Raw genomic sequence first — 27,979 nt, forward strand, 5'->3', positions numbered from 1 at the left:
AGCCGGGAGCAGCACAACCGGGATAACGCAGCCGGGACAGCACCGGGACAATCGGGATAACAGAGCCGGGACCGGGATAACACCGCCGGGACCGGCAGCAGCACAGCACAACCGGGACAGGAGAGCCGGGACAGCTCCGGGACAGCCCCGGGACAGCGCCGCTGAGGGGGCGGCGCGGGGGGATCCGGCGGGATCGGGGATCCGGCACCAGAACCGGGCGAGGATTTGGGATCCGGCACCAGAACCGGGCGAGGATTTGGGATCGGCACCAGAACCGGGCGAGGATTTGGGATCGGCGGGAGCCGCTGACCGAATATTTGAGTTCTGTGATCAAAAGTCCCCAAGGATTTGGGATCGGCTGCGGGTCTTGGCCAAACTCTCCGGATTGGGATCAAATCCAACTGGGGAACCGGGACCCAGCCCCGCCGGGAGCCGGGGATCGGCACCGCAGCCGCCGGGGATCGGAGCAGGGATCCACCGGGATCCATCGGGACCGGGGGATCCATCGGGATCCAGCGGGATCCATCCGGCCATGCCGCGCGCCTTCCTGGTGAAGAAGCCGGTGGTGGCCACGGCCAAGCGCAACTGGAGCGAGCTCCCGGACGAGCAGCGGGCGGAGATCTACGTGCCCAGTACGGGGCAGGGATCTGGGGGGGCAGGATCCCTCGGGAGATGGGATCTGGGGGGATCCAGGGATTTGGGGGGGCAGGATCCCTCGGGAGATGGGATCTGGGGGGGCACGGGGATCTGGGGGGGCAGGATCCATCGGGAAATGGGATCTGGGGGGGCCAGGATCCGTCGGGAAATGGGATCTGGGGGGATCCAGGGGGGCAGGATCCATCGGGAAATGGGATCTGGGGGGGCAGGATCCCTCGGGAAATGGGATTTGGGGGGATCCAGGGATTTGGGGGGGGCCAGGATCCGTCGGGAGATGGGATTAGGGGGGGACTCAGGAATTTGGGAGGACCCAGTAATTGGGGGGGACTCAGGCATTTGGGTGGACTCAGGAATTTGGGGGACCCCGGGATTTGGGGGGGTTTCAGGTGTCCGTTGGGATTCAGCTGCTGGGGGTCCCCAGAAGTCTGGGGGGCTGTGTCAGGAATTTGGGGGTTCCGGGTGTTTGAGGGGGATCCAGGAATTTTGGGGGGTCCCAGGTGTTCTGGAAGTGTGCAGGACGACCAAAGAATGTAGGGGGAAACCGGAATTTTGGGGATAGGGGGTTCCAGGGGCCCCGATTTTGGAGGGATCCCAGTTTTGGGGTGACCTCCTTCCCCCCCAGGGGTGTCCCCTGAGGGGCAGAGTTGGGGTTCAGCCCCAAAATCCCACCCAAACTCTGGGATGTGGGGGGGGGGGTTGGGGAGGATTTTGGGGGGCACCCCCGGACCCTTTTGGGGGGTGCGGGTTTGGGGTGCCCGGAGGGTTTGGGGAGGATTTTGGGGTGCCTGGGGGCGATTTTAGGGGGGTTCGGGCTGCCCGGCCGTGTCCCTGGGTGGGGGAGGGGATTTTTGGGTGTCGCCGGTGTCCCCCCGGGGGGGGTGGGTGGCGTCCCCCCCCCGGGGCCCACGCGGGCGCCACCCGCCGGAAACCCCTAATTAGGGGCGTCATTGGGGCGGTAATTTGGGGTGTCGCGGCCCGAGCCGTCCGACCGGTCGGGGGAACCCCGAAGGGCGGGGGAGGGGAGCGGGGGAGGGGCCCCCCAAATCCTCCTCCTGCCATGGGGGGGGGGCACATTTGGGGCGTCCCCAGGGTGGGCTCCGATTTGGGGAGGGGTGGGGGGGTCACGTTTGGGGCGTCCCGATTTTTTTGGGGGGAGTTTTTTTGGGGGGGATGCAATTTTGGGGGGGCGGTTCGGGGGTTCATGACCCCCCCTAAAACCGTGCCCCCCACCCCCCCCAGTCTGCCTGGGGGGCTGCCCCCTGCGCAGGGACCCCGAGCCGGCCGTGGGCGAGGCCCCCGCGTCCCCCCTGGACATGACGCTGCCCCCCCGCGCCCCCCCCGGCCCCTTCCTGCACCCCAAGGGCAAGGTAAGGGGCACCCCAAATTTGGGGAGGGGGCTTGGAAGGATGGGGGGGGAGAAAAGTCAGCTGGGGGTGCCCAAATTGGGGAGGGGGGGGCCTGAGACTGGGGGAGCACGGAGGTCCCCAAATTGGGGTGGGGGGAGTCTCCAAATTTGGGGGGGTCACCAAGGTGGGTTGGGGGCTCCCCAAAATCAGAGGTGCCCCAGGGGGGCTGTCCGTCACGACCGGGGGTCCCCAAAATCACCGCTCTCCCCGTAACTGGGGGGTCCCGAGGGGGGTCCCCACCATGCCCCCCCATTTAACCCCTTCCTCCCCTCCCTCCGCAGGTCCCGTCCGGCCCTTTGGGCGCCCCCCTCCCCCCGGGGCTGCCCCTGGCCGGGGGGGTCCCCGTGGGGGTCCCGGTGGCCGGGGGGGTCCCGGGGGGCTCCGAGCTCTTCTCGTGCCCCGTGTGCCACAAGAGCTTCGGGTTCCAGCGGATGCTGAACCGGCACCTCAAGTGCCACAGCGAAGTGAAGCGGCACCGGTGCCCCTACTGCGGGAAGGGCTTCAACGACACCTTCGACCTCAAGCGCCACGTCCGCACCCACACCGGTAACGGGAGCGGGAGCGGAACGGGAACGGGGCAGGGATGGGATTGGGAACGGGATTGGGAACGGGAATGGGAATGGGCTGGGAAATGGTTCAACGACACCTTTGACCTCAAGCGCCACGTCCGCACCCACACCGGTAACGGGAGCGGGAGCGGAACGGGAACGGGGCAGGAATGGGATTGGGAACGGGAATGGGATTGGGAATGGGCTGGGAAATGGTTCAGGGATACCTTCGACCTCAAGCGCCACGTCCGCACCCACACCGGTAACGGGAGCGGGACCGGAACGGGATTGGGAATGGGATTGGGAATGGGAATGGGGTGGGATTGGGAATGGGATTGGGAATGGGCTGGGAAATGGTTCAACGACACCTTCGACCTCAAGCGCCACGTCCGCACCAACACCGGTAACGGGAGCGGGACCGGAACGGGGCAGGGATGGGATTGGGAATGGGATTGGGAACGGGAATGGGAATGGGCTGGGAAATGGTTCCGTGATATCTTCGACCTCAAGCGCCACGTCCGCACCCACACCGGTAACGGGAGCGGGACCGGAAAGGGAACGGGGCAGGAATGGGATTGGGAATGGGAATGGGGCAGGAATGGGAACAGGACAGGAATGGGAATGGGAATGGGCTGGGAAATGGTTCAACGACACCTTCGACCTCAAGCGCCACGTCCACACCAACACCGGTAACGGGAGCGGGACCGGAACGGGATTGGGAACTAGATCGGGAATGGGGTGGGAATGGGAACGGGAACGGGAATGCGAATGGGATTGGGATCAGGAACGGGGTGGGAACGGGGCGGGAACAGCAGCAGGGACAAGGATGGCCCAGGGGTGGGAAGAGGGCTGGGCACGGGGACGGAGCTGGGAACGGGGAGGGGGTGAGGGGGGGACGGGAACGGGACGGAGCCAGAGTGGGACTGGGGCAGGACAGGGACAGCCACGAGGCGGCCCAACCCCGAACCCCGAACCCCAAACCCCGAACCCCGAACCCCAAACCCCGAACCCCGAACCCCGCCAGGCGGCCGTCCCAAAGGTGTGACAGGGCCGTGTCCCCAAGTGTCCCCTCCTGTCCCCTGGCCAGGTGTCCTCTCCTGTCCCCTCCTATCCCCTCATGTCCCCCCGTCTCCTGTCCAGGTGTCCGTCCCTACAAGTGCTGTTGGTGTGACAAGGCCGTGTCCCCTCATGTCCCCTTCTGTTCCCACCTGTCCCGTCCAGGTGTCCGTCCCTACAAGTGTTCGCTCTGTGACAAGGCCGTGTCCCTCATGTCCCCACCTGTCCCCTCCTGTCCCTGTGTCCCGTCCAGGTGTCCGTCCCTACAAGTGCTCACTCTGTGACAAGGCCATGACCCCTGGCCAGGTGTCCCCTAATGTCCCCTCATGTCCCCACCTGTCCCCTCATGTCCCCCTGTCCAGGTGTCCATCCCTACAAGTGCTCGCTCTGTGACAAGGCCGTGTCCCTCATGTCCCCACCTGTCCCCCTGTCCCGTCCAGGTGTCCGTCCCTACAAGTGCTCGCTCTGTGACAAGGCCTTCACGCAGCGCTGCTCGCTGGAGTCGCACCTGCGCAAGATCCACGGCGTGGCGCAGCGCTACGGCTACAAGGAGCGCCGGGCCAAGCTCTACGTGTGCGAGGAGTGCGGCGGCACGGCCGAGAGCCAGGACGCGCACCTGGCGCACCTGCGCCAGCGCCACCCCCACAGCCCCCTCCTGGCCAAGCTGGCCCGCAAGGCCGCGCCCGCGCCGCGCCCCGGCCCGCCCCGCGCCGCCCCGGCACCCTAGGGACCCCGAACGGGGATGGGGCGGGGGGCACGCCCGGGGGGGGGGACACACCCATTTTGGGCAGGGACACGCCCACCTGGGGACACACCCACCTGGGGACACACCCACCTGGGGACACGCCCACCTGGGGACACACCCACCTGGGGACACACCCACCTGGGGACACACCCACCTGGGGACACGCCCACCTGGGGACACGCCCACCTGGGGACACACCCACCTGGGGACACACCCACCTGGGGACACACCCACTTAGGGACACGCCCACTTAGGGACACACCCACCTAGGACACACCCATATGGGGACACACCCACCTGGGGACACGCCCACTTAGGGACACGCCCACTTAGGCACACACCCACCTGAGGACACGCCCAATTAGGTACACACCCACCTAGGACACACCCACCTGGGGACACACCCACCAGGGCCCACGCCCATTTAGGCAGGGACACACCCACCTGGGGACACACCCACTTAGGGACACGCCCACTTAGGCACACACCCACCTGGGGACACAGCCACCTGGGGACACACCCATTTAGGCAGGGACACCCTTTTAGGGAAGGGACACACCCACCTGGGGACACACCCACTTAGGGACACACTCATTTAGGCAGGGACACACCCACCTAGGGGACACGCCCCCTTAGGGACACACCCACCTGGGGACACACCCACCGGGGCCCACGCCCATTTAGGCAGGGACACACCCACCTGGGGACACACCCACCTGGGGACACACCCATTTAGGCAGGGACACACCCTTTTAGGGAAGGGACACACCCACCTGGGGACACGCCCACTTAGGGACACACCCAAACTTGGGTGCGGGAAGAATCGCTCTTAGGCCACACCCACCAGGGAACGAAGACCACGCCCACCGGGTTGGGACACGCCCCTTTTGGGGCGAGGTGGGCGGGGCTTTGGGGTCGAAGCCACGCCCACTTTCCCCCATTTGGGAATTAAAGCCCCTCTGAGCTCGCTGACCACGCCCACTCGTGCTCAGGCCACGCCCACTCGTGCTCAGGCCACGCCCCCTCCCCTCGGGGGTCGCCCGGGGGTCCCGGCAGCCCCTCCCCCACACCACCGGCGCCGTTAGTCCAGTTTTTATTGCCCGGGACCCCCCAAAATGGGGGGTGGGGGAGGGGGCGCGTGGGGGAGGGGCGGCCCCTCCCTCTCCAGTTCGAGTCCCCGCGGGGAGGGGGGAGGGGCGGCCCCTCCCCCCCAGTCCAGTTCAAGCCCCTCCTTTGGTCACAGGCTCCGCCCCCTCCCCTCCCCCACCCCCGGGGGCGTTTGGCAAAAGCGGGGGGGGGGTGGGGGGGGATGGGGGAGGGGCGGCCACACCCACCCCTCCCCTCCCCCCCCCCAAAAATCTTCCAGATCCCCCTAAGGCAGCTTGGCAGGGATGGGGGGAGGGCGGGGGGCTCCCCCCAGAGTGCGAGGGGACCCCCAAAAATGGGGGGGGGGATTGGCCGGCTCAAAATCTGTGGGGGGACAAAATCGGGGGGGGGTCCGCAGGAAATGAAGCCCCTAAAAATGGGGTGACCCCCCCAAACTCTGCTTCAACCCCCCCACCAAAGAAGTTTCAGCCCCCAAAATGGGGTGAAATGCCCAAAAAATGGGGGGGGCACCCCAATTATTGGGTGTGTCTCCCCCCCCCAAAATGGATCGTACCAACCTAAAAAAGGAGCCACCCCCACTTAATGAGCCCCCCCCAAAATTGGGGCTGCCCCCTCCCCAAAAATGAGGCGTCCCCCCGGAGCGGGACCCCCCCTTCACGGGGCACCTCTTAATTAAGACGTGGCCCCCCCTAATTAAGACACGCCCCCCCCATTAAGGCCTTGTTGTACCGCCCAGCCCCCACCAGGGGGCGCCACCCACCGGGGGGGCTCTTAAAGGGGCCACGCCCCATTTCCACGAGGTTGTTTCCGGGGGGGTTTCGGGGTTCCTTGGGGGGATTTTTTGGGGGGGAACCCCCCCAACATCTACTCGATGACGGCGATGAGGTCGTCGCCCTCGAGGCTGAGCCCGGGGCGCACGTGGATCTTGGTGACCTTGCCCGCCACGGGCGCCGTCACCACGGTCTCCATCTTCATGGCGCTGAGCACGCACAGCGGGTCGCCCTTGGCCACCGCCGCCCCCTCCTGCACCCGGACCTCGACCACCTCCCCGGGCATCGGGGCGCCCACCTGGCCCTTGGCGCCCTTCTCGGCCTTGGGGTGCACGTGCATCTCCTGGGGGGGGGGATGGGAGGGGGCAGGGGTCAGCTGGGACTCTCGGGGGTCACCTCGGGCCACCCCGGGCGCCCCAAAGTCACCAGTGTGCCCCAAAGTCACCCCTGTGTGCCCCAAAGTCACCTCTGTGTGCCCCAAAGTCATCCCTGTGTGCCCCAAAGTCACCCTTGTGTGCCCCAAAGTCACTCCTGTGTCACCCAAAGTCACCTCTGTGTGCCCCAAAGTCACTCCTGTGTCACCCAAAGTCACCCCTGTGTGCCCCAAAGTCACCAGTGTGCCCCAAAGTCACCCCTGTGTGCCCCAAAGTCACCTCTGTGTGCCCCAAAGTCATCCCTGTGTGCCCCAAAGTCACCCCTGTGTGCCCCAAAGTCACCCTTGTGTGCCCCAAAGTCACTCCTGTGTCACCCAAAGTCACCCCTGTGTGCCCCAAAGTCATCCCTGTGTGCCCCAAAGTCACCTCTGTGTGCCCCAAAGTCACCAGTGTGCCCCGAAGTCACCCCTGTGTGCCCCAAAGTCACCTCTGTGTGCCCCAAAGTCACCAGTGTGCCCCGAAGTCACCCCTGTGTGCCCCAAAGTCACCTCTGTGTGCCCCAAAGTCACCAGTGTGCCCCAAAGTCACCCGTGTGCCCCAAAGTCACCTCTGTGTGCCCCAAAGTCATCCCTGTGTGCCCCAAAGTCACCCCTGTGTGCCCCAAAGTCACTCCTGTGTGCCCCAAAGTCACCCCTGTGTCACCCAATGTCAACCTTGTGTGCCCCAAAGTCACCCTTGTGTGCCCCAAAGTCACCCACGTGTCACCCAAAGTCATCCCTGTGTCACCCAAAGTCACCCCTGTGTCACCCAATGTCAACCTTGTGTGCCCCAAAGTCACCCCTGTGTCACCCGAAGTCACCTCCGTGTGCCCCAAAGTCACCTCTGTGTGCCCCAGATCCCCCCACAGCCCCTAAATTCCTCTCAAACCCCCTCTAGACCCTCCCAAATCCTCCCAAACTCCTCCGAAATCCCCCCAAACTGCCCCGAAATCCCCCCAAACTGCCCCAAACTCCCCCCAAACTGTCCCAAAATCCCCCCAAACTGTCCCAAACTCCCCCCAAACTGTCCCAAACTCCCCCAACTGCGCCGAGCCCCGGCCCGGCCGCACCTTGAGCGCCTGCGTGTCCCGGACCAGGATGGATCTGAGCTGCCCGTTGAGCTCAAAGAAAACCTCGCGCTGCCCGGCCGCGTTCAGGTCCCCGAGCGCCAGCGCCTTGATGTGCAGCGTCTTGCCCCGCTCCAGCTCCACCTGCGAGTAAACCATGAGTAACTGCTGTGTAACTGCGTGTAACTGTGTGTAACTGCGTGTAACTGGGTGTAACTGGTGTGTAACTGCTGTGTGTGTAAGGGATGTGCAGCGTCTTGCCCCGCTCCAGCTCCACCTGCGAGTAAACCATGAGTAACTGCTGTGTAACTGCGTGTAACTGCGTGTAACTGTGTGTAACTGTGTGTAACTGCGTGTAACTGTGTGTAACTGTGTGTAACTGTGTGTAACTGTGTGTAACTGCTGTGTGTGTAAGGGATGTGCAGCGTCTTGCCCCGCTCCAGCTCCACCTGCAAGTAAACTTGGTGTAAACTGGGTGTAACTGTGTGTAACTGTGTGTAACTGTGTGTGACTGTGTGTGACTGTGTGTAACTGTGTGTAACTGTGTGTAACTGTGTGTAACTGTGTGTGACTGCGTGTAACCGTGTGTAACTGGTGTGTAACTGTGTGTAACTGCTGTGTAAGGCATGTGCAGGGTCTCACCACGCTTGCTCAGGGCTGGGCAAGGAGCTCCAGGCGTGCACAGGTCCCACTCCCCTCCCAGTGCTCCCAAATCCCCTCCCAGTCCCTCCCAGTCTCTCCCCAGTCCCCCCCAGTCCATCCTAGTCCCCTCTCAGCACCCCCAAATCCCCTCCCAGTGTCCTCAAATCCCTCCCTAGTCCCCCCAGTCCCCCCCAGTCCCTCCCAGCACCCCCAAATCCCCTCCCAGTCCCCCCCAGTCCATCCCAGTGCTCCCAAATCCCCTCCCAGTACCCCCCACTCCCCTCCCAGTCCCTACAGTCCCCCCAAATCCCCTCCCAGTGCCCCCAAATCCCCTCCCAGTCCCCCCCAGTCCATCCCAGTGCCCCCAAATCCCCTCCCAGTCTCCCCCAGTCCATCCCAGTGCTCCCAAATCCCCTCCCAGTACCCCCCACTCCCCTCCCAGTCCCTACAGTCCCCCCAAATCCCCTCCCAGTGTCCTCAAATCCCCCCCCAGTCCCCCCAGTACCCCCCACTCCCCTCCCAGTCCCTCCCAGCACCCCCAAGTCCCCCCCCAGTCCCCCCAGTCCCCCCAGTCCCCCAGCACCTCGAACTCCTCGGCGATGGCGGGCCCCTCGAGGAAGAGGCGGGTGCCCAGGCAGGCCACGGGCCCGAAGGTGCTGCGGAAGGCGTGGAACTCCTCGTACACCTTGGGGTAGAGCGCGGCCGAGAGCAGCTCCTCGGGGCTGGGGGGCGCCCCGTGCCGCGCCCCCAGCTCCCGGCCCAGCGCCTCGAAGTCCAGGGGGGGCAGCGACGCCCCCGGGCGCCCCTCGACCCGCGGGAGATCCTTCAGCACCTGCGGGGCGGGGGCGTGAAATGGGGCGGGGGGCTCGGGATGGGGCGGGGGCGTGAAATGGGGCGGGGGGCTCGGGATGGGGTGGGGGGATTGGAGTGGGGCGGGGGGCGTGAAATGGGGCGGGGGGCTCGGGGTGGGGCGGGGGCGTGAAATGGGGCGGGGGGCTCGGGATGGGGCGGGGGGATTGAAATGGGGCGGGGGGCTCGGGAATGGGGCAGGGACACCATGGAAATGGGACAGTCCCCCCCAGTCCCTCTCCATTCCCCTCCCAGTCCCCCCCAGTCCCATCCCAGTCCCATCCCTGTCCCAGTCCCTCCCAGTCCCCCCATTCCCTCTCCCAGTCCCCCCCATTCCCCCCCATTCCCCTCCCAGTCCCCCCAGTCCCTCCCAGTCCCATCCCAGTCCCTCCCAGTCCCTCCCAATCCCCTCCCAGTTCCCTCCCAGTCCCTCCATTCCCCTCCCAGTCCCTCCCAGTCCCCCCATTCCCCTCCCAGTCCCCCCAGTCCCATCCCAGTCCCTCCCAGTTCCCTCCCAGTCCCTCCCAGTCCCCCCATTCCCCTCCCAGTCCCCCCAGTCCCATCCCAGTCCCATCCCAGTCCCCCCCAGTCCCTCCCAGTCCCTCCCAGTCCCCCCAGTCCCCTCCCAGTCCCTCCCAGTCCCTCCCAATCCCATCGCAGTCTGTCCCAGTCTGTCCCAGTCCCCCCATTCCCCTCCCAGTCCCCCCAGTCCCCCCAGTCCCCCAGTCCCCCCGTCCGTCCCCCACGCACGCGGGAGCGCAGGGGCTCGGGGAAGCCGCCCGGGGGCTCCCCGATGTGGCCCTGCAGGAACTCCACCACGCTGCGGGGGAAGGAGAGCTCGTCCGCCCGCGCCTCGGCCTCGGCGCGCGACAGCGCGTTCTGCACCAGGAACTGCGCCAGGTCCCCCACCACCTTGGAGGTGGGCGTCACCTGCGGGCACCGGGGTCACCCAGGGGTCACCCAGGGGTCACCCAGGGGTCACCCAGGGGTCACCCCATGCTCAACTCATGGCGCAACTTGGGGTCACCTTGTGGTCAACTCAAGGATCAGCTCTTGGGTCAGTGAGGGGAACCTCTTGGGTGAAGTCTGAGGGGTCATCTCGGGGGTCATCTTATCTCAGGGGTCATCTCAGGGGTCATCTCATCTCATGGGTCATCTCACAGGTCATCTCGGGGGTCACCTCACCTCATCCCAGGGGTCATCTCAGGGGTCAATGTGGGGGCAACCTCTTGGGGACACCTCATGGGTGACCTCATGGGTCAGCTCATCTCATCTCAGGGGTCACCTCAGAGGTCACCTCATCTTGGGTTCATCTCAGGGGTCAGCTCAAGGGTCAGTGTGGAGAGAAGCTCATGGGTGAACTCTCAGGGTCATCTCATCTCATCTTAGGGGTCATTTCATCTCAGGGGTCACCTCGTCGGTCATCTCATGGGTCAGTGTGGGGGGAACCTCTTGGGGTCATCTCAGGGGTCATTTCATTTTAGTGGTCATCTCATGGGTCATCTCATGGGTCAGCTTGGGGGGACCCTCCTGGCTCACCCCGGGGGTCACCACATGACCACCCCGGGTGGGACACCCACCCATGGAGACCACCCACCCCACAGAGATCCTCCACGCCACGGACAGCACCTGCCCCAGGGAGACCTTCTCTTGGAGACCACCCACCCCATGGCCACACCACCCCACGGCCACCACACACCCATGGCCACCACCCACCCATGGCCACACCACCCACCCATGGCCACCACCCACTCATGGCCATCACCCACCCATGGCCACCACCCACTCATGGCCACCACCCACCCATGGCCACACCACCCACCCCATGGCCACACCACCCCACGGCCACCACCCACCCCATGGCCACACCACCCCACGGCCACCACCCACCCATGGCCACACCACCCACTCATGGCCACCACCCACCCATGGCCACCACCCACCCAGGGCCACCCTCCTGTGGAGACCCCCCGGAGCCCCCAGGGCCACCCCACCTTGATGAGGTCCCCGAGCATCTTGTTGGCCTCGGTGTAGGCCTTCTTGACCTCCTTGAACTTGTGTCCCAGCCCCATGGCGTGGGCCTGGAAGTGCAGGTTGGTGTACTGCCCGCCCGGGATCTCGTTCTCGTAGACGTCGGCGTTGCCGGACTTCATGGTGGCCGTGCAGTCGAAGGCAGCGTAGAGGCCCCGCGCCGCCTCCCAGTACTCGCTGTACTCGAAGACGCGCTCCAGGTCGATGCCTGGGGACGGGGGACATGTGGGGACACGTGGGGACACGCGGGGACACGTGGGGACACGCGGGGACACGTGAGGACACGTGGGGACACCACGGGTGTGGAGGCACCACGGATTGGGAATGAAGTTCTGGCTCCGGTGGCGCCTGCACGACCACTGTGGCTCCTCAAAGCCTTGGTGACACCTCCAGACCTTTGGTGGCCACTCAAATTCTTGTTGTCCCGCCAGGTCTCGATGTCCCCTCCATCCCCTGCTGTCCCCCAAAGCTCGGTGGTCCCTTCAGAGCCTTGGAGGCCCCTCCCAGCCCCGTCTTCCCTCCAGCTCTCGGTGACATCTCAAGCCCTCATTGTCCCCCCAGTTTCTGGCATCTCCTCCAGTTCTTGGTGTCCCTCCAGCCCTCGTTGTCCCTTCAATCCTTGGTGACATCTCAAACCCTTGGTGTCCCTCAAACCCTTGGTGTCCCTCCAACCCTCACTGTCCCCTTCAGCCCCTGGGGACTTCTCAACCTCTTGGTGGCACCTTGAACCCTCATTGTCCCTTTCAAGCCTTGGTGACATCTCAAACCCTTGGGGACATCTCAAACTCTTGCTGTGCCTCCAAACCCCCGGTGTCCCCCCAATCCCTGGTGTCACCCCAACCCCTGGTGTCACCCCAACCCCTGGTGTCCCCCCAACCCCTGGTGTCACCCCAAACCCCTGGTGTCCCCCCAACCCCCGGTGTCACCCCAAGCCCTGGTGTCCCTCCAAGCCCCCGTCCCCACCTGTGTCCAGCGGGGTCCCGCGGGTGCAGGCCACCACGGCGCCCATGCTGGGCTGGGAGGTCATGCCGGACATGGCGTCCACGGCCACGTCCACCACGTCGGCGCCGGCCTGGGCGGCCGCCAGCATGGACGCCACGCCGGCGCCGGCCGTGTCGTGGGTGTGCACGTGCAGGGGCACCTCGGGGTGCTGCTCCCGCAGGGCCCCCACCAGCAGCCGGGCGGCCGCGGGCGTCAGCAGCCCCGCCATGTCCTGGGGAGGCCACGGGGGTCATGGGGGACACGGGGGACCCCCAAACCCCCCCTAAATTCCACCAGGACTCCCTAAACTCCCCCAGGACCACCAAATCCGCCCAGGACCCCAAAACACCCCCAAGACCCCTCAGACCCTCTCAGGACCCCCCAAAACCCCCCAGGAACCCCAAACCCCCCCAGGACCCCCAAACTCCCCCCAAATCACCCCAGGACTCCCAAACTCCCCCAGGACCCCCCAAACTCCCCCAAACCTCCCCAGGACCCACAAACTCCCCCCAAACTCCCCCAAACCCCCCAGACCTTGATGCAGAGCACGTGTGTCCCCGCTGCCACCAGCTCCAGGCCAACCCCATCCCATTGCCCCCAAACTCCCTTTCTCAAACTCCCCCCAAACCCGCCCCAGGACCCCCAAACTCCCCTGAAATCCCCCCAGGACCCCCCAAACTCCCCCAGACCTTGATGCAGAGCACGTGTGTCCCCGCTGCCACCAGCTCGCGGGCCAGCCCCAGGTAGTAGTCCAGGCTGTACTTGGTGCGCGTGGGGTCGGCCACGTCGCCGGTGTAGGAGAGCGCGGCCTCCACCACGGCGCCGGCGCTGCCCGCCGCCTCCACGCCCAGCAGCAGGTTGGGCACGTAGTTGAGGGCGTCGAAGACGCGGAAGATGTCCATGCCGTTGGCCACGGCCACCTCGCAGAACCTGCGCGCGCAGGCGGCCGTCACGGCCACGGCCCGCGGGGACGTTCGGGTGCTCGGGCGGAGAGTCCCCGGGGTCCCCTTTGTGTGTCCCCAGGGTGCCCTTTGTGTCCTCAGGGTCCCTTTGTGTCCCCAGGGTCCCCTTTGTGTCCCCAGTGTCCCGCAGTCCCCTGTCCCATCATGTCCCCAGGGTCCCCTTTGTGTGTCCCCGTGTCCCCTTTGTGTCCCCAGGATCCCCTTTCTGTGTCCCCAATGTCCCCTGTCCCCCTGTCCCCCATGTCCCCAACGCCCCCATGTCCCTCCCTGCCTCTCCATGTCCCCCGGTGTTCCCGCGGTGTCCCCAATTCCCTGTAGTGTCCCCATGGTGTCCCCACGTCCCCGTGTCCCTGCAGTGTCCCTGTGATGTCCCCGCGATGTCCCTCTGGTGTCCCTGTGGTGTCTCCACAGGGTCCCCGTGTCCCCAGGTCTCCCTCTGGTGTCCCTGTAGTGTCCCCACAGGGTCCCCGTGTCCCCCCGTGTCCCCACAGTGTCCCGCGGTGTCCCCAGTTCCCTGCAGTGTCCCCATGGTGTTCCCCCGTGTCCCCACAGTGTCCCCCCATGTCCCTGGGCGTCCCCGTGGTGTCCCCAATTCCCTGTAGCATCCCCACAGTGTCCCCCCCGTGTCCCTGATGTCCCCCCGTGTCCCCCTGGTGTCCCCATGGTGTCCCTGGTGTCCCCCCATGTCCCCATGGTGTCCCTGGTGTCCCCCCGGTGTCCACGGTGTCCCCCCATGTCCCCCCGGTGTCCGGTGCCCCCGCGCCCGCACCGCTGCACGACGTTGTCGGGGTAGTTGGTGTAGCCCACGGCGTTGGCGCCGCGCAGCAGCATCTGGAAGGGGATGTTGGGCACGAGGCGCCGCAGCTCCCGCAGCCGCTCCCAGGGGCACTCGTGCAGGAAGCGCATGGCCACGTCGAAGGTGGCGCCTGCGGGCGCGCCCGGCTCGCTGACACGCCCACAGGAGCCACGCCCACGCGAGACACGCCCACGCGAGACACGCCCACAGGAGCCACGCCCACACGAGCCACGCCCCCCTCGAGCCACACCCACGTGAGACACGCCCCTCGAGAGCCACGCCCACTGTGAGCCACGCCCACGCGAGACACGCCCATCACAAAAACCACACCCCTCACAAGCCACGCCCCTTGAGAGCCACGCCCACTGTGATCCACGCCCCCACAAAGCCACGCCCATCGCATGACGGCCACACCCATCACATGACAGCCATGCCCATAACATGACAGCCACGCCCATAACATGACGGCCACACCTATCACATGACAGCCACGCCCATCGCATGACAGCCACGCCCATCGCATGACAGCCACGCCCATCGCATGACGGCCACGCCCCATCAGTCAAGCCCTGCCCTCACCCCTTGGCCACACCCCATCAAGCCCCTCCCCACCAAGCCCCTCCCATGTCGGCCACACCCCGTTAAGCCCCTCCCCTTAATTTGACACCGTTACACCCCTCCCCTCCCTGCCCCACCCTCCAAAGCCCCTCCCCTCGCCGCCACGCCCCTTTAAGCCCCTCCCCTGCTTGCCACACCCCATCAAGCCCCTCCCACACCTGCTACATCCCAACTAAGCCCCTCCCCTCACTTCCCCACCCCGTTAAGCCCCTCCCCTCCCTGTCCCACCCTCCAAAACCCCTCCCTAGCACACCCCATTAAACCCCTCCCAATCTGCCACACCCCCTTAAGCCCCTCCCCTCCCCTCAATTGCCCTCCCCTCCCCTGCCCTCCCTCACCGCCCCAGGTCTCCATGCTGCACAGGGGGCTGAGCGCGTGGGCCGCGAAGGGCGCGACGCGGGCGAGGTCGCGGGTGCGGACGCGCGTGGCCAGCAGGGACTGGTGGGCGTCGCGGAAGGTGGTGTCGGTCAGCAGCAGCCCCCGGTGCCGCCGCAGCGCCCGCGCGAAGCCCGCGGGGCCCTCGCGCTGCAGCACGGCCCGCAGCCCCGGCGGCGGCGCGCCTGCGGCACCGGGACAGGGCGTGAGGGGTGAGGGGTGAGGGGGGGTCAGTGAGGGGGGTGAGGGGTCAGTGTGGGGGGTGAGGGGTCAGTGTGGGGGTGAGTGGTCAGTGTGGGGGGTGAGGGGTCAGTGAGGGGGGTGAGGGGTCAGTGAGGGGTGAGGGGTCAGTGAGGGGGTGAGGGGTCAGTGAGGGGGGTGAGGGGTCAGTGTGGGGGTGAGTGGTCAGTGTGGGGGGTGAGGGGTCAGTGAGGGGGTGAGGGGTCAGTGTGGGGGTGAGGGGTCAGTGAGGGGGTGAGGGGTCAGTGTGGGGGTGAGTGGTCAGTGTGGGGGTGAGGGGTCAGTGAGGGGGGTGAGGGGTCAGTGTGGGGGTGAGGGGTCAGTGAGGGGGGTGAGGGGTCAGTGTGGGGGTGAGGGGTCAGTGAGGGGGTGAGGGGTCAGTGAGGGGCACGGAGGGGTCAGTGTGGGGGTGAGGGGTCAGTGTGGGGGGTGAGGGGTCAGTGTGGGGGTGAGGGGTCAGTGAGGGGGTGAGGGGTCAGTGAGGGGGTGAGGGGTCAGTGTGGGGGGTGAGGGGTCAGTGTGGGGGTGAGGGGTCAGTGAGGGGGTGAGGGGTCAGTGTGGGGGTGAGGGGTCAGTGAGGGGGTGAGGGGTCAGTGTGGGGCACGGAGGGGTCAGTGAGGGGGTGAGGGGTCAGTGAGGGGGTGAGGGGTCAGTGAGGGGGGTGAGGGGTCAGTGTGGGGGTGAGGGGTCAGTGTGGGGCACGGAGGGGTCAGTGAGGGGGTGAGGGGTCAGTGAGGGGGTGAGGGGTCAGTGTGGGGGTGAGGGGTCAGTGTGGGGGTGAGGGGTCAGTGAGGGGTGAGGGGTCAGTGTGGGGGTGAGGGGTCAGTGTGGGGCAGAGAGGGGTAGAGAGGGGGGTGAGGGGGGTCAGTGAGGGGCACGGAGGGGCAGGAGTGGCACAGAGGGGGCACAGAGGGGGCAGGGGGCTGTGTGGGGCAGGGATTGGGGGTCAGCGAGGGGGCAGTGAGGGGTCACCAAAGGGGACAGGGTCAGTGTGGGGCAGGGGGCACCCTGGGGACACCCAGGGACACCCTGGGGACACCGTGGGATACCCTGGGACACCCTGGGGACACCCTGGGACACCCAGGGACACCCTGGGACACCCTGGGGACACCGTGGGATACCCTGGGACACCCTGGGGACACCCTGGGACACCCTGGGGACACCGTGGGATACCCTGGGACACCCCGGGGACCCCCGGGCCGTGCCCCCACTCACCCATGGGCACCGGGGGCGGGGTCGGCTCCACCAGCGCCGCCTTGGCCTTCACGGGCAGGGGGGTGCTGGGCCCGTTCACCATCACGTGGCCTGGGGGGGGGACGGGTGTGACAGGGGGTGGCAGCCCCGGGGACCCCCCAAAATCCCCCCCGAGCCCCCCAGAGCCTGCCCGGCCTCGGCCAGGCTCCCCTGAGAGCCACAGGAGAGGGGGTTCGGGGGCTCCTCACACCTGGGGGGACAAACCCCACTCCTGGGGGGACAAACCCCACACCTGGGGGGACAAACCCCCACCTGCGGGGACAAACTCCCACCTGGGGGGACAAACCCCCCACCTGGGCACACCTGGGGGGGACAAACCCCCACACCTGGGGGGGATAAACGCCACACCTGGAGGGACAAACCCCCACCTGCGGGGACAAACTCCCACCTGGGGGGACAAACCCCCACACCTGGGGGGGATAAACCCCACACCTGGGGGGACAAACCCCACACCTGGGCACACCTGAGGACCCTTGGACACCCCTGGGCACACCTGCAGGTACCAGGGCCGGGTCCCTCCGCCCCTTGGGGGCCCAGGCGTGCGCACAGACCCCCCCCAAACCCCCCGGGTGCCCCCCAGGTGCCCCCCAGGTGCCCCCCGGCGCACCCAGGTAGTGCAGCAGCTTCTGGGCGCGGTTCTGGCTGGGCCGCAGGTGGAAGAGCTCGGGGTTCTCGTCGATGAACTGCGTGTCGGCCTCGCCCGCCAGGAACTGCGGGTGAGCCAGCACGTTCTGCAGGAACGGGATGTTGGTCTGCGGGGACACGGCGGTCAGGGGCGCCCCGAGACCCCCACAGAGGGCTGGGGGCACCCCGAGACCCCTGGGAGAGATGGGGGCGCCCCGGGACCCCTGAGAGGGGTGGGGGTGCCCTGAGACCCCTGGGAGAGATGGGGCCTCCCTGAGACCCCCGAGGGGGCTGGGGGCACCCCAAGACAGCCAGAGAAGGCTGGGGGCACCCCGAGACCCTTGAGAGGGCTGGGGGCACCCCGAGACCCTTGAGAGGGCTGGGGGGTGCCCCGAGACCCCTGAGAGAGATGGGGGCACCCCAAGACCTCCGGGGTCAGGGGCACCCCGAGACCCCCGGGAGGGATGGGGGCTCCCCAAGACCCCACCCCAAAACCTCCCCCACCCCCTAATGTCACCCCAGGGATCCCCAAACCCCACATCAGCCCCCCGAGACCCCCCCCCAAAACCTCCTCCACCCCCTAATGTCACCCCGGGGCGCCCCAAATCCCTTCCCACAGCATTTCCCTGCCCCGAGCCCCTCGGGGTCCCCTCAAACCCCCCTGGAGCCCCTTGAGGACTCCCCCAAAGCCCCCCGGAGCCCCCTGGGACCCTCCAAAGCCCCTCGGGGACCCTCCAAAGCCCCTCGGGGTCCCCCCAAAGCCCCCCGGGACCCCCCCCAAAGCCCCCCGGGACCCCCCCGGACCCTCCAAAGCCCCTCGGGGTCCCCCCAAAGCCCCCCGGGACCCCCCAGGAAACCCCCGGAGCCCCCCGGAGCCCCCCGGAGCCCCCCGGGACCCCCGGCCACCTTGACCCCGCGGATGCGGAACTCGGCCAGCGCCCGGCTCATCTTGGCGGCGGCCGCCGGCTGGTCGGGGCCGTGCGCCACCACCTTGACCAGCAGCGAGTCGTAGTGCGGCGAGATGAGCGCGCCCTGGAACGCCGAGGCGCCGTCCAGGCGGATGCCCATCCCCTCCCCGGAGCGGAACACCTGCGGGCGGGCACCCCGACATCAGCGGGGCACCCCGAGATCAGCAGGGCACCCCGAGATCAGCAGGGCACCCCGAGATCAGCGGGGCACCCTGAGATCCAGCGGGGGCACCCCGAGATCAGCGGGGCACCTCGAGATCCAATGTGGGCACCCTGAGATCCAGCGAGAGCACCCCGACATCAGTGGGGCACCCCGAGATCCAATGGGGGCACCCCGAGATCCAGGGGGAGCACCCCCAGAGCATGGAAAGACCCCAAAATCCAGGGGGAGCAGCCTGAGATCCAGCAGGAGCACCCCAAATCCAACGGGAGCACCCCCAAATCCAGGGGGAGCACCCCCAAATCCTGCGGGAGCAGTCCAAGATCCAGTGGGAGCACCCCCAGAGCATGGGAACACCCCAAATCCAGGCGGAGCACCCCAAATCCAACGGGAGCACCCCAAGATCCAACGGGAACACCCCAAAATCCAAAGAACAATCCACAGATCCCTCCAAAGCTACAGACACAGCACGGGAAGTCCCAAGGGGATTCCACCGGTGGGGGTCCCGGGGCCGTTCCTGTCCTGGTGTCCCGGTGTCCTGGTGGTCCCGGGGGTCCTGGGGCTGTCCCCATCCCGGGGCTGTCCCTGTCCTGGTGCTGTCCCCATCCCGGTGGTCCCGGGGCTGTCCCTGTGTCCTCGGTGTCCTGGTGTCCCCATGTCCTGTGTCTCCCGTGTCCCATGTCCCCATGTCCCGTGTCCCCATGCCCCATGTCCCTGTCTCCCGTATCGCCATGTCCCTGTGTCCCGTGTCCCGTGTCCCGTGTCCCGTGTCCCCCATGTCCCTGTGTCCCGTGTCCCGTGTCCCGTGTCCCGTGTCCCGTGTCCCGTGTCCCGTGTCCGTGTCACCTCGATGCGGCCGGTGTCGGGCTGGAAGCCGCGCGCGGGGTCCTCGGTGGTGACGCGGCACTGGATGGCGCAGCCGTTGATGCGGATCCGCTCCTGCTGCAGCCCCAGCTCGGGCAGCGAGCGGCCCGCGGCCACCTGCAGCTGTGCATGCACCAGGTCCACGCTGGGGACACGGGACACGGGTCAGGGGACACGGGGGGACACGGGGACATGGGGACATGGGGGGACACAGGGGACACGGGGGGACACGGGTCAGGGGACACGGGACACGGGTCAGGGGACATGGGACAGGGGACACGGGGGGACACGGGGACATAGGGACAGGAGCAGCCTGTGGCCACCTGCAGCTGCGCGTGCACCAGGTCCACGCTGGGGACACGGGACAGGGGTCAGGGGACACGTGGGGACATGTGGGGACAATGGGGGACACGGGGAACAGCAGGGTCACGGGGTCAGGGGACAATGGGGGGACACGGGGGGACACGGTGTCAGGGGACAGGGACATGGGGGGACAGCAGGGACATGGGGACAATGGTGGGACAATGGGGGACACAGCGTCAGGGGGCACGGGGAACACGGGGACATGGGGACACACCGGTTCCTCCACCATTTTTAGGGTCCCCCCCACTCATTTTGGGTGCCCCTGCTGGTTTTGGGGTCCCCTGTTGGTTTTGGGATCCCCCCACTATTTCTGGGATCCCCCCTGCCGTTTTTGGGGCCCGGCTCACTCGGTGATCTCCTCGGTGACCGTGTGCTCCACCTGCAGCCGCGAGTTGACCTCGATGAAGTAATACTCCCCGCTCTGGTCCACCAGGAACTCCACGGTGCCGGCGCTCTCGTAGCCCACCTGGGACCCCCGGGCCTGTCAGGGGGTCCGGGCGCCCCCTGCCCCGGCCGGGGTCCCCCAATGTCCTCCTGAGCCCCCCAGTGTCCACCTGAACCCCCCTGATGTCCCCCTGGGGTCCCCAATGTCCTCCTGAAACCCCCCGATGTCCTCCTGGGGTGCTGCCCTTGTTCTGCCGCTCACTCGATGTTCTCCAGATCCTCCAGTGTCCTCCTGAACCCCCCAATGTCCACCTGAGCCCCCCAATGTCCACCTGGGTGCCCCAATGTCCACCTGAGCCCCCCAATGTCCACCTGGGTGCCCCAATGTCCTCCCAGGATCCCACCCCATTCTCCCAGGGTGTCCCTGCTGTCCCCAAGGGTGTCCCCACGGTTTCCCCGCCGTCCCTGGTGCATCCCTGGGGTGTCCCATGGTGTCCCTGCAGTGTCCCCAGGGTGTCCCCACTGTCCCCCCGCTGTCCCCGGGTGTCACCTGCCGGGCCAGGCGCACGGCGTCGTCGGCCAGGCGGGCGCGGAGCTCGGGCGGCAGCCGCGCGGCCGGGGCGATCTCCACGACCTTCTGGTGCCGGCGCTGCACCGAGCAGTCGCGCTCGTAGAGGTGGACCACGTTCCCGTGGGCGTCACCTGGGGACCAGGAACCCCAGAAATGGAACTGGGAACCCCAGAAATGGAGCTGGGAACCCCAAAAATGGAACTGGGAACCCCAGAAATGGAGCTGGGAACCCCAGAAATGGAACTGGGAACCCCAAAAATGGAGCTGGGAACCCCAAAAATGGAGATGGGAACCCCAAAAATGGAATAACAGACCCAAAAATGGACCTGCACCGAGCAGTCGCGCTCGTAGAGGTGGACCACGTTCCCGTGGGCATCACCTGGGGACCAGGAACCCCAAAAATGGAATAACAGACCCCAAAAATGGAGCTGGGAACCCCAAAAATGGAGCTGGGAACCCAAAAACGGAGCTGGGAACCCCAGAAAGGGAACTGGGAACCCCAAAGATGGACCCTTGAAAGGACCACGGTTGTCCGGGTGCCCTCAACGCCCCCCGAGACCTCCCCGAAGCCCCCGAGGGCCTCTCAGAGTCTCGGGGACCCCCAAAATTGGGGTCCCTGGAGTTTGGGGGCCCCGAGGCGCCGTACCCAGGATCTGGACCTCGATGTGCCGCGGGCGCTCGATGAATTTCTCCACGAACAGGTCCCCGTTGCCAAAGGCGGCCAAAGCCTCCGAGGTGGCGCGGGAGAAGTTCTCCTCCAGCTCCTGCGGGACCCCCGAAAGTGGCTCCCCAAATTCCAGAGACCCCCAAATTCCAGGGACCCCAAATTTCAGCGACCCCAAAACCCAGAGACCCCAAATTCCAGGGATTGCCAAATTCCAGGGACCCAAAAATTCAGCAAGCCTAAATTTCTGTGACCCCAAATTCCAGGGATCCCCAAATTTCAGGGACCCCAAAACCCAGCAAACCCAAAACCCAGGACATCCCTGGCTGGAGTTCCCCCCAAACGCAGGAACCCCAAATCTTGGCAATCCTAAATCCAGGAATCCCAAATCCCAGGATAGCCCTGAACCCAAATCCAGGGTCCCCAAAATTCCGGGCTCTTCCCAGATCTGGGATTCGCCCCTAGCCCATCACATTACCCCAAATCTGGTACCCCAAAACCTGGGGTACCTCAAACACCGGGGTCCCCCCAAATCCAGGCTCCCCCCACTCCAGTTTTGGGGTCCCCCCAGATCCAGGATTTGGGGTTCCTGAGGGTTGGGATGGCTGCGGGTTTGGGGGTCTGGGGACATGACAGCTCCTGGAATTTTGGGGTCCTGGGATTTGGGGCGCGGGGATTTGGGGTTTTGGGATTTGATGTTGCTGGGGAATTTCATTTCCCAGCAATTTGGGCCTCTGAGGATTTGGCATTCCTGGGGGATTTGGGATCTTGAGGGATTTGTTCTCCTCTGGATTTCCCCCAAATCCTGGGGGATTTGGGCTCCGGGACATTTGGGTTCTGGGCACTGGAATTCCAGGGGGTTTGGGTTCTGGGGGATTTGGGGTTCTGGGAGATTTGGGTTCTGGTGGATTCGGGTTCCTGGGCACAGGAATTCCAGGGGATTTGGGTTCTGGGGGATTTTGGATCTCTGGTGGGGGAATTTGTGGGGGATTTGGGTTCTGAGGGATTTGGGGTTCTGGGAGATTTGGGTTCTGGTGGATTTGGGGTTCTGAGGGATTTGGGTTCTGAGGGATTTGGGTTCTGGTGGATTTGGGTTCCTGGGCACAGGAATTCCAGGGGATTTGGGTTCTGAGGGATTTGGGTTCTGAGGGATTCGGGTTCCGGGGGATTCGGGAGGGGTGGGTTCGGGTGGATTTGGGGTTTTGGGGATTTCGGGGGGGGTGGGTTGGGGTCCTGCTGCCCGGGCTCGGTACCTGGGGCGCTCGCACCACCCTCATGCCGCGGCCGCCGCCGCCGTGCGCGGCCTTGAGGATGACGGGGAAGCCGACGCGGGAGGCGAAGTCCCGAGCCTCGGCCAGCGCCGACACCGGCGACGGCGTCCCCGGCACCACCGGCACCCCTGCGGGCAGGGTTGGAGACCCGGATCCCCCAAAATCCCGGATCCCCCCAAAATCCCAGACCCCCCAAAATCCCGGATCCCCCCAAAATCATCCCAGATCCCCCCAAAAACTTCCTGAAACCCCCCAAAAAACCCCCAAACCCCCTCAGATCCCCCAAAACCCCAGATCCCCCCAAAATCCCCTCAAAATCCCCCCTGAAACCCCAAAATCCTCCAGATCCCAAAAGACCACCCTGAAACCCCCAAAAAAACCCCTGAAACCCCAAAAAATCCCCCTTTAACCCACCCAAACTCCCCATAACCCCCCCAAATCCCCTTTGAAACCCCCAAATCCCCCTCAAATCCCCTCCAGCTGCCCATAACCCCCCAAATCCTCCTTTAACCCCCCCCATAACCTCCCCAAACTCCCCATAACCCCCCAACCCCCCTCTCAAATCCCCCCAAATCCCCCCGTAAGCCCCCCCAAATCCCCATCAAACTCCCCATTATCCCCCCAAATCCCCCCTGAACTCCCCATAAGCCCCCTAAACTCCCCTCAAATCCCCAATAACCCCCCCAAACTCCCCATTACCCCCCCAAATCCCCCCCAAATCCCCCTCAAACCCCTCCAAATCCCCTTTTAAACCCCCCAACCCCCCGCTCAAATCCCCCCAGATCCCCCCGATAACCCCCCCACCCCCTCTGCCCCCCCCCGGGACCCCCACCCGCGGCGATGGCGATGGCCCGGGCCTCCACTTTGTCTCCCATCTGCCGCACGACCTCGGGCCGCGGCCCCACGAAGCGAACGCCGGCGTCCAGGCAGGCCTGGGCGAAATCCGCCCGCTCCGACAGGAACCCGTAGCCGGGGTGGATGGCGTCCACCTCGTTCTCCTGGGCGAGTGGGTCAGGGGCAAATGGGGCACCCAGGGGGCACCCAGAGCATCCCCAGGGCATCCTCAGGGCACCCAGGGGCAACAAGGGCACCCCCGGGGCACCCCCGGGGCAACCAGGACACCCTTGGGGGCAACCAAGGCACCCTTGGGGTAACCACGGTACCCCCCGGGGCAACCAGGGCATCCCCAAGGCACCCCCAGGGCTCCCAGGGGGCACCCAGGGCATCCCCAGGGCACCCAGGGTCAACAAGAGCACCCCCAGGGCACCCTCGGGGCAGCCAGGGCACCCCTGGGGCATTGAGGGGGTCACGGGGCCACCCCAAATTCCCCAGATCCCCCCAGGAAGGGGCACAGGGGGCCATGAGAGCGCCCCCCTACGGGGCCAGGGCGCAGCCCCGATGTCCCCGGGTGCGGCACCGTGCCCGATGTCCCCTCCCTGCTGTCCCCAGGGGTGCCCAGGGGTGTCCCAGGTGTGTCCCCCATACCCCCAGGGGTGCCCAGGGGTGTCCCAATGTCCCCAGGTGTATCCAGGGGTGCCCAGGTGTGTCCCCCATACCCCCAGGTGTCCCCAGCTGTTCCCCGGTGTGTCCCAGATGTGTCTGAAGCTGTCCCCAGCTATTCCAGCTGTGTCCCAGGTGTGTCCCTGCTGTCCCCAGGTGCGTCCCAGGTGTGTCCCCATATCCCCAGGTGTCCCCAAGTGTGTCTCAGGTGTGTCTGAGGCTGTCCCCACTGTCCCCAGCCATGTCCCCACCTACCCCAGGTGTGTTCCAGCTATTCCAGCTGTGTCCCAGGTGTGTCCCAGATGTGTCTGAGGCTGTCCCCAGCTATTCCAGCTGTCCCAGCCGTGTCCCAGCCATGTCCCCACTCTCCCAGCCGTGTCCCAGCCATGTCCCCAGCTGTCCCAGGTGTGTCCCCACTCTCCCAGCCATGTCCCAGGTGTGTCCCCGCTGTCCCCGCCGTGTCCCAGCCGTGTCCCCAGCTGTCCCAGGCGTGTCCCCACTCTCCCAGCCGTGTCCCCGCCGTGTCCCCAGCTGTCCCAGGTGTGTCCCCGCCGTGTCCCAGCCGTGTCCCCAGCTATCCCAGGCGTGTCCCCACTCTCCCAGCCGTGTCCCAGCCATGTCCCCAGCTGTCCCAGGTGTGTCCCTGCTGTCCCAGCCGTGTCCCCGCCGTGTCCCAGCTGTGTCCCCAGCTGTCCCAGGTGTGTCCCCGCTGTCCCAGCCGTGTCCCCGCCGTGTCCCAGCCGTGTCCCCAGCTGTCCCAGCCGTGTCCCCGCCGCACCTGCGCCACGCGGATGATGTCGGGGATGTGCAGGTAGGCCTGCACGGGGGGCAGCCCCCGGCCCACCAGGTACGCCTCGTCCGCCTTCTGCCGGTGCATCTGGCCCGTGTCCTGCTCCGAGTACACGGCCACCGTGCGGATGCCCAGCTCCGTGCAGGCCCGGAACACGCGGATGGCGATCTCACCTGGGCCACGGGGACACGGGGACGTTGGGGACATGGGGACACCCTGGGGACACGGGACACGGGACAGGGACACGGCCACCATGCAGATCCGTGTGCATGCCCAGGACACGTGGATGGTGACTTCACCTTGGGACGTGGGGACACTGGGGACATTGGGGACACCCTGGGGACACGGCACACGGGACAGGGACACGGCCACCGTGCGGATCCCCAGCTCCGTGTGCATGCCCAGGACACGTGGACAGTGACTTCACCTCGGGGACAGGCACCCTGGGGACACTCTGGGGACATTGGGGACACCCTGGGGACACTCTGGGGACATTGGGGACACCTTGGGGATATTGGGGACACTGCTTGTGACCTCACCTGGGGCCACCCAGGCTCAGGGGGGGTTAAAGGGACATTGGGGGATGCAGAGGACACGGGGGGGGCTCAGGGGGGCTCAGGCGGTTTGGGGGTCCCGGGGGGGTCCCAGGTGGTTCCCAGGGGGGTGTCCCAGGGGGGTTTCCCGTGGGTTCCCAGGGGGTGTCCCGGGGGTTCCTGGATGGGTCCTGGGTGGGTTCCGAGGGTTCCTGGGGGGTCCCGGGGGCTGTCCCGGGGGGGTGTCCTGGGGGTATCCCGAGTGGTCCTGGGGGTGTCCCGGGATTCCCGGGGGGGTCCCGGGGGGGTTCCCAGGTGGGTCCCGGGAGTGTCCCGGGATTCCCGGGGGGGTCCCAGGTGGGTCCCGGGAGTGTCCCGGGATTCCCGGGGTGGTTCCCAGGTGGGTCCCGGGGGTGTCCCGGGATTCCCGGGGTGGTTCCCAGGTGGGTCCCAGGGGTGTCCCGGGTGGTCCCGGGATTCCCGGGGGGGTTCCCAGGTGGGTCCCGGGGGTGTCCCGGGATTCCCGGGGGGTCCCCGCCGCGGCTCACCCCGGTTGGCCACCAGGACCTTGCGCAGGGGCCGGTAGCTGAGGGGCCGGGCGGGCCCGGGGGGGCCCCGGAGCAGCCGCAGCCCCAGGAGGGCGCGGCCCCCGCGGGGGCGGCACAGCTGGAACATCTGGGGGGCAAAATGAGGGAAAAGGGGGGGTCAGTGCGACCCCCACCCCCCCCAGGTGAATCCCCCTCCCCTCCCCCCGCTGCCCTCTGCCCCACTGACCTTTGACCCCTCCGATTAAAAAAAGCCCCTGGGGCTCCCCCCCTCCCCTCCCCCACTCCCCTCTGCCCCACTGACCTTTGACCCCTCCCCCCCCGCTTTGATCTCCCCTCGCACGGGGGTCTCCCCCAAAAATCCCCCCCAAAATCCCCCCCGATCTCCTTCCCCCCTTTGCACGAGGCTTTTTACACAATTCCCTCCCCCCCCCCGCCCCCTTTTGCACACTCAGGGTCCTGCCCGGGCTTGTCCCCCCCTTGCACAACCCCCCAAACTTTGCACAACCCCCCAAACTTTGCACAACCCCCCCCCAACATTTCCACACCCCCATTTGCACAGGACCCCCTCTCGCACCCCCCAATTCCCCCGGGACCCCCCCCCAGCCCCGGTACCGTCCCGCGCTGTCCCCTGGCCGTGTCCTGTCCCCGCTGCCCTCTCCGCTGTCCCCTCCCTCCCTCCCGAGCCCCTCGCCGGTCCCGACCCCCCCGACCCCCCCACCCCTCCCCGGGGCTCCCCCCGCCCCCTCCCGCAGCCCCCGCCCCCAATTCCCCCTCCCCCGGTAAATCATTAACCGGGGCTGGGGGGGCAAAGTCCGGCCCGGGGGGGCACCGGGGGCCGAACTGGGAGCACTGGGAGCACTGGGGCTGCACGGGGAGGGCTCGGAGCCTATGGGGGGGTCACGGGGGGTGTAGGGCCGTATAGGGGATCCCAAAGGGGGGTCCCGGGCCCCACAGGGGGTCACGGGCCCCATAGGGGATCCTATGGGGGATCCCACAGGGGGGTCTCGGGCACTATAGGGGATCTTATAGGGGGTCACGGGCCCCATAGGGACCCATAGGCGATCCTATGGGGGGTCCCACAGGGGGTCCAGTGGGGGGTCCCGGGACCCACGGGGACCCATAGGCGATCCTATGGGGGGGTCCCACAGGGGGGTCCCGGGACCCACGGGGACCTATAGGGGGTCCCAGGCCCTATGGGGGGGTCCCACAGGGGGGTCCCGGGACCCACGGGGACCCATAGGCGATCCTGTGCGGGGTCCCACGGGGGCTCCCCAGCTCCGGGGCTCGCGGGGGTCGCAGCCCCCGCGGCGGGCAGGCGGCCCGGCCCCTCCGTTCCCCCGGGGCTGCCCTGCATGGCGGGGGCCATGTCGCGATAGTCGGGCGATACCGGAGGTCACGTGGTGCCCACTCACCGCTCCGCGACCGCCGCTGCGCCCCGCGTCCCGGCGGCCCCGCTGGCCCCGCCCCCTCTCCCCCCATTGGCCGCCCGCCAGCGGGCACGCCCCCTGTCAGCGGGGCCACACCCCCTTCCCCCAGGCCTGGCTTCTCATTGGCCCGGCCGCCTCCGCCCTCGCCTCGCTATTGGCTCAATCAAATGTCACGCATTCCCGAGGCCACGCCCCCTCCCTCCTCGCATGAGGAGGCGTGGCCGTCTGACGTCACGGCCGAGCCTCCCGCTGCCATTGGCGGCTCCGCGGGCGCTGACGGGGCGGGGGCGGAGCCAAGGAGAGGGGCGGGGTCGGGTGATCTCACGTGACGTTCGCTGGCCCCGCCCCGTTCCGGCGGCGCGGGGCGCGGTCCTCCCGCCCGGCAGGGGGCGCGCTTTGCCCGCCATGACGGCGCTCTCTGGGCCTCCAGAGCGCTCTATGGCCCCCGCCCCGCCGGGGTCCCCCCACTCCGCGGGCGGGCGCTCTGCGGCCCCTTCGCCCCCCTCAGGGGAAGGAGCTGGAACCTCCCTGCCCTTCAGGAGGGTGCGGGCGCCTACCCCCGCCCTCTAAGAAGCGTCCTACGGCCTCTCAGCGCCTTTAGGAGGACATTCCCCCCTGACACTGGAGTGCGGGCGTGCGGAGCCCCCGAAACGCTCCTCCCTCACAGGAAGTCCCCCCAAAACCCCTTACCCTTGTGCGGGGCGCTCCTGAGACTACAACTCCCGTCGTTCATCGCGCCGCTGCGCAGGCGCAGCTTCTCCCCCCAACCTCGAGCTGCTGCCATGGCAACTGCAGA

The 27,979-nt window shown here is 66.9% G+C and overlaps 2 protein-coding genes across 6 annotated transcripts; one reads left to right on the forward strand and one right to left on the reverse strand.

The window, feature by feature from the left end:
• The first annotated feature begins 485 nt into the window (after nt 1–485).
• LOC110478847 (putative transcription factor Ovo-like 1) lies at nt 486–4,721 on the forward strand. The gene is made up of 4 exons (XM_085563648.1): nt 486–632; nt 1,897–2,231; nt 2,345–2,609; nt 4,108–4,721. Exons 1-4 carry the CDS (start codon nt 533–535, stop codon nt 4,392–4,394), a joined length of 987 nt encoding a protein of 328 aa, XP_085419774.1. The 5' UTR covers nt 486–532; the 3' UTR covers nt 4,395–4,721.
• Nucleotides 4,722–5,489: 768 nt separating this feature from the next.
• LOC110478848 (pyruvate carboxylase, mitochondrial) lies at nt 5,490–27,979 on the reverse strand. Of its 5 annotated transcripts, none has more exons than XM_085563975.1 (22): nt 27,874–27,978; nt 25,757–25,883; nt 24,664–24,848; nt 23,218–23,383; nt 22,368–22,513; nt 21,097–21,214; nt 20,430–20,581; nt 19,843–19,961; nt 19,456–19,483; nt 19,115–19,249; nt 18,047–18,229; nt 17,124–17,268; nt 16,478–16,567; nt 14,986–15,207; nt 14,003–14,159; nt 12,961–13,201; nt 12,254–12,503; nt 11,254–11,498; nt 10,010–10,189; nt 8,994–9,242; nt 7,772–7,912; nt 5,490–6,632 (listed from the first exon to the last, which is right to left on the reverse strand). In XM_085563975.1, exons 2-22 carry the CDS (start codon nt 25,881–25,883, stop codon nt 6,384–6,386), a joined length of 3,528 nt encoding a protein of 1,175 aa, XP_085420101.1. In that variant the 5' UTR covers nt 27,874–27,978; the 3' UTR covers nt 5,490–6,383. The 5 variants fall into 5 exon arrangements, with proteins under 5 accessions (XP_085420101.1, XP_085420099.1, XP_085420100.1 ...); XM_085563973.1 differs by lacking the exon at nt 27,874–27,978 and adding an exon at nt 27,169–27,218; XM_085563974.1 differs by lacking the exon at nt 27,874–27,978 and adding an exon at nt 26,369–26,433.

The sequence above is a fragment of the Lonchura striata genome, chromosome 31 (genome assembly GCF_050655825.1).
Source record: "Lonchura striata isolate lonStrDom1 chromosome 31, ASM5065582v1, whole genome shotgun sequence".
NCBI lineage: Eukaryota > Metazoa > Chordata > Aves > Passeriformes > Estrildidae > Lonchura > Lonchura striata.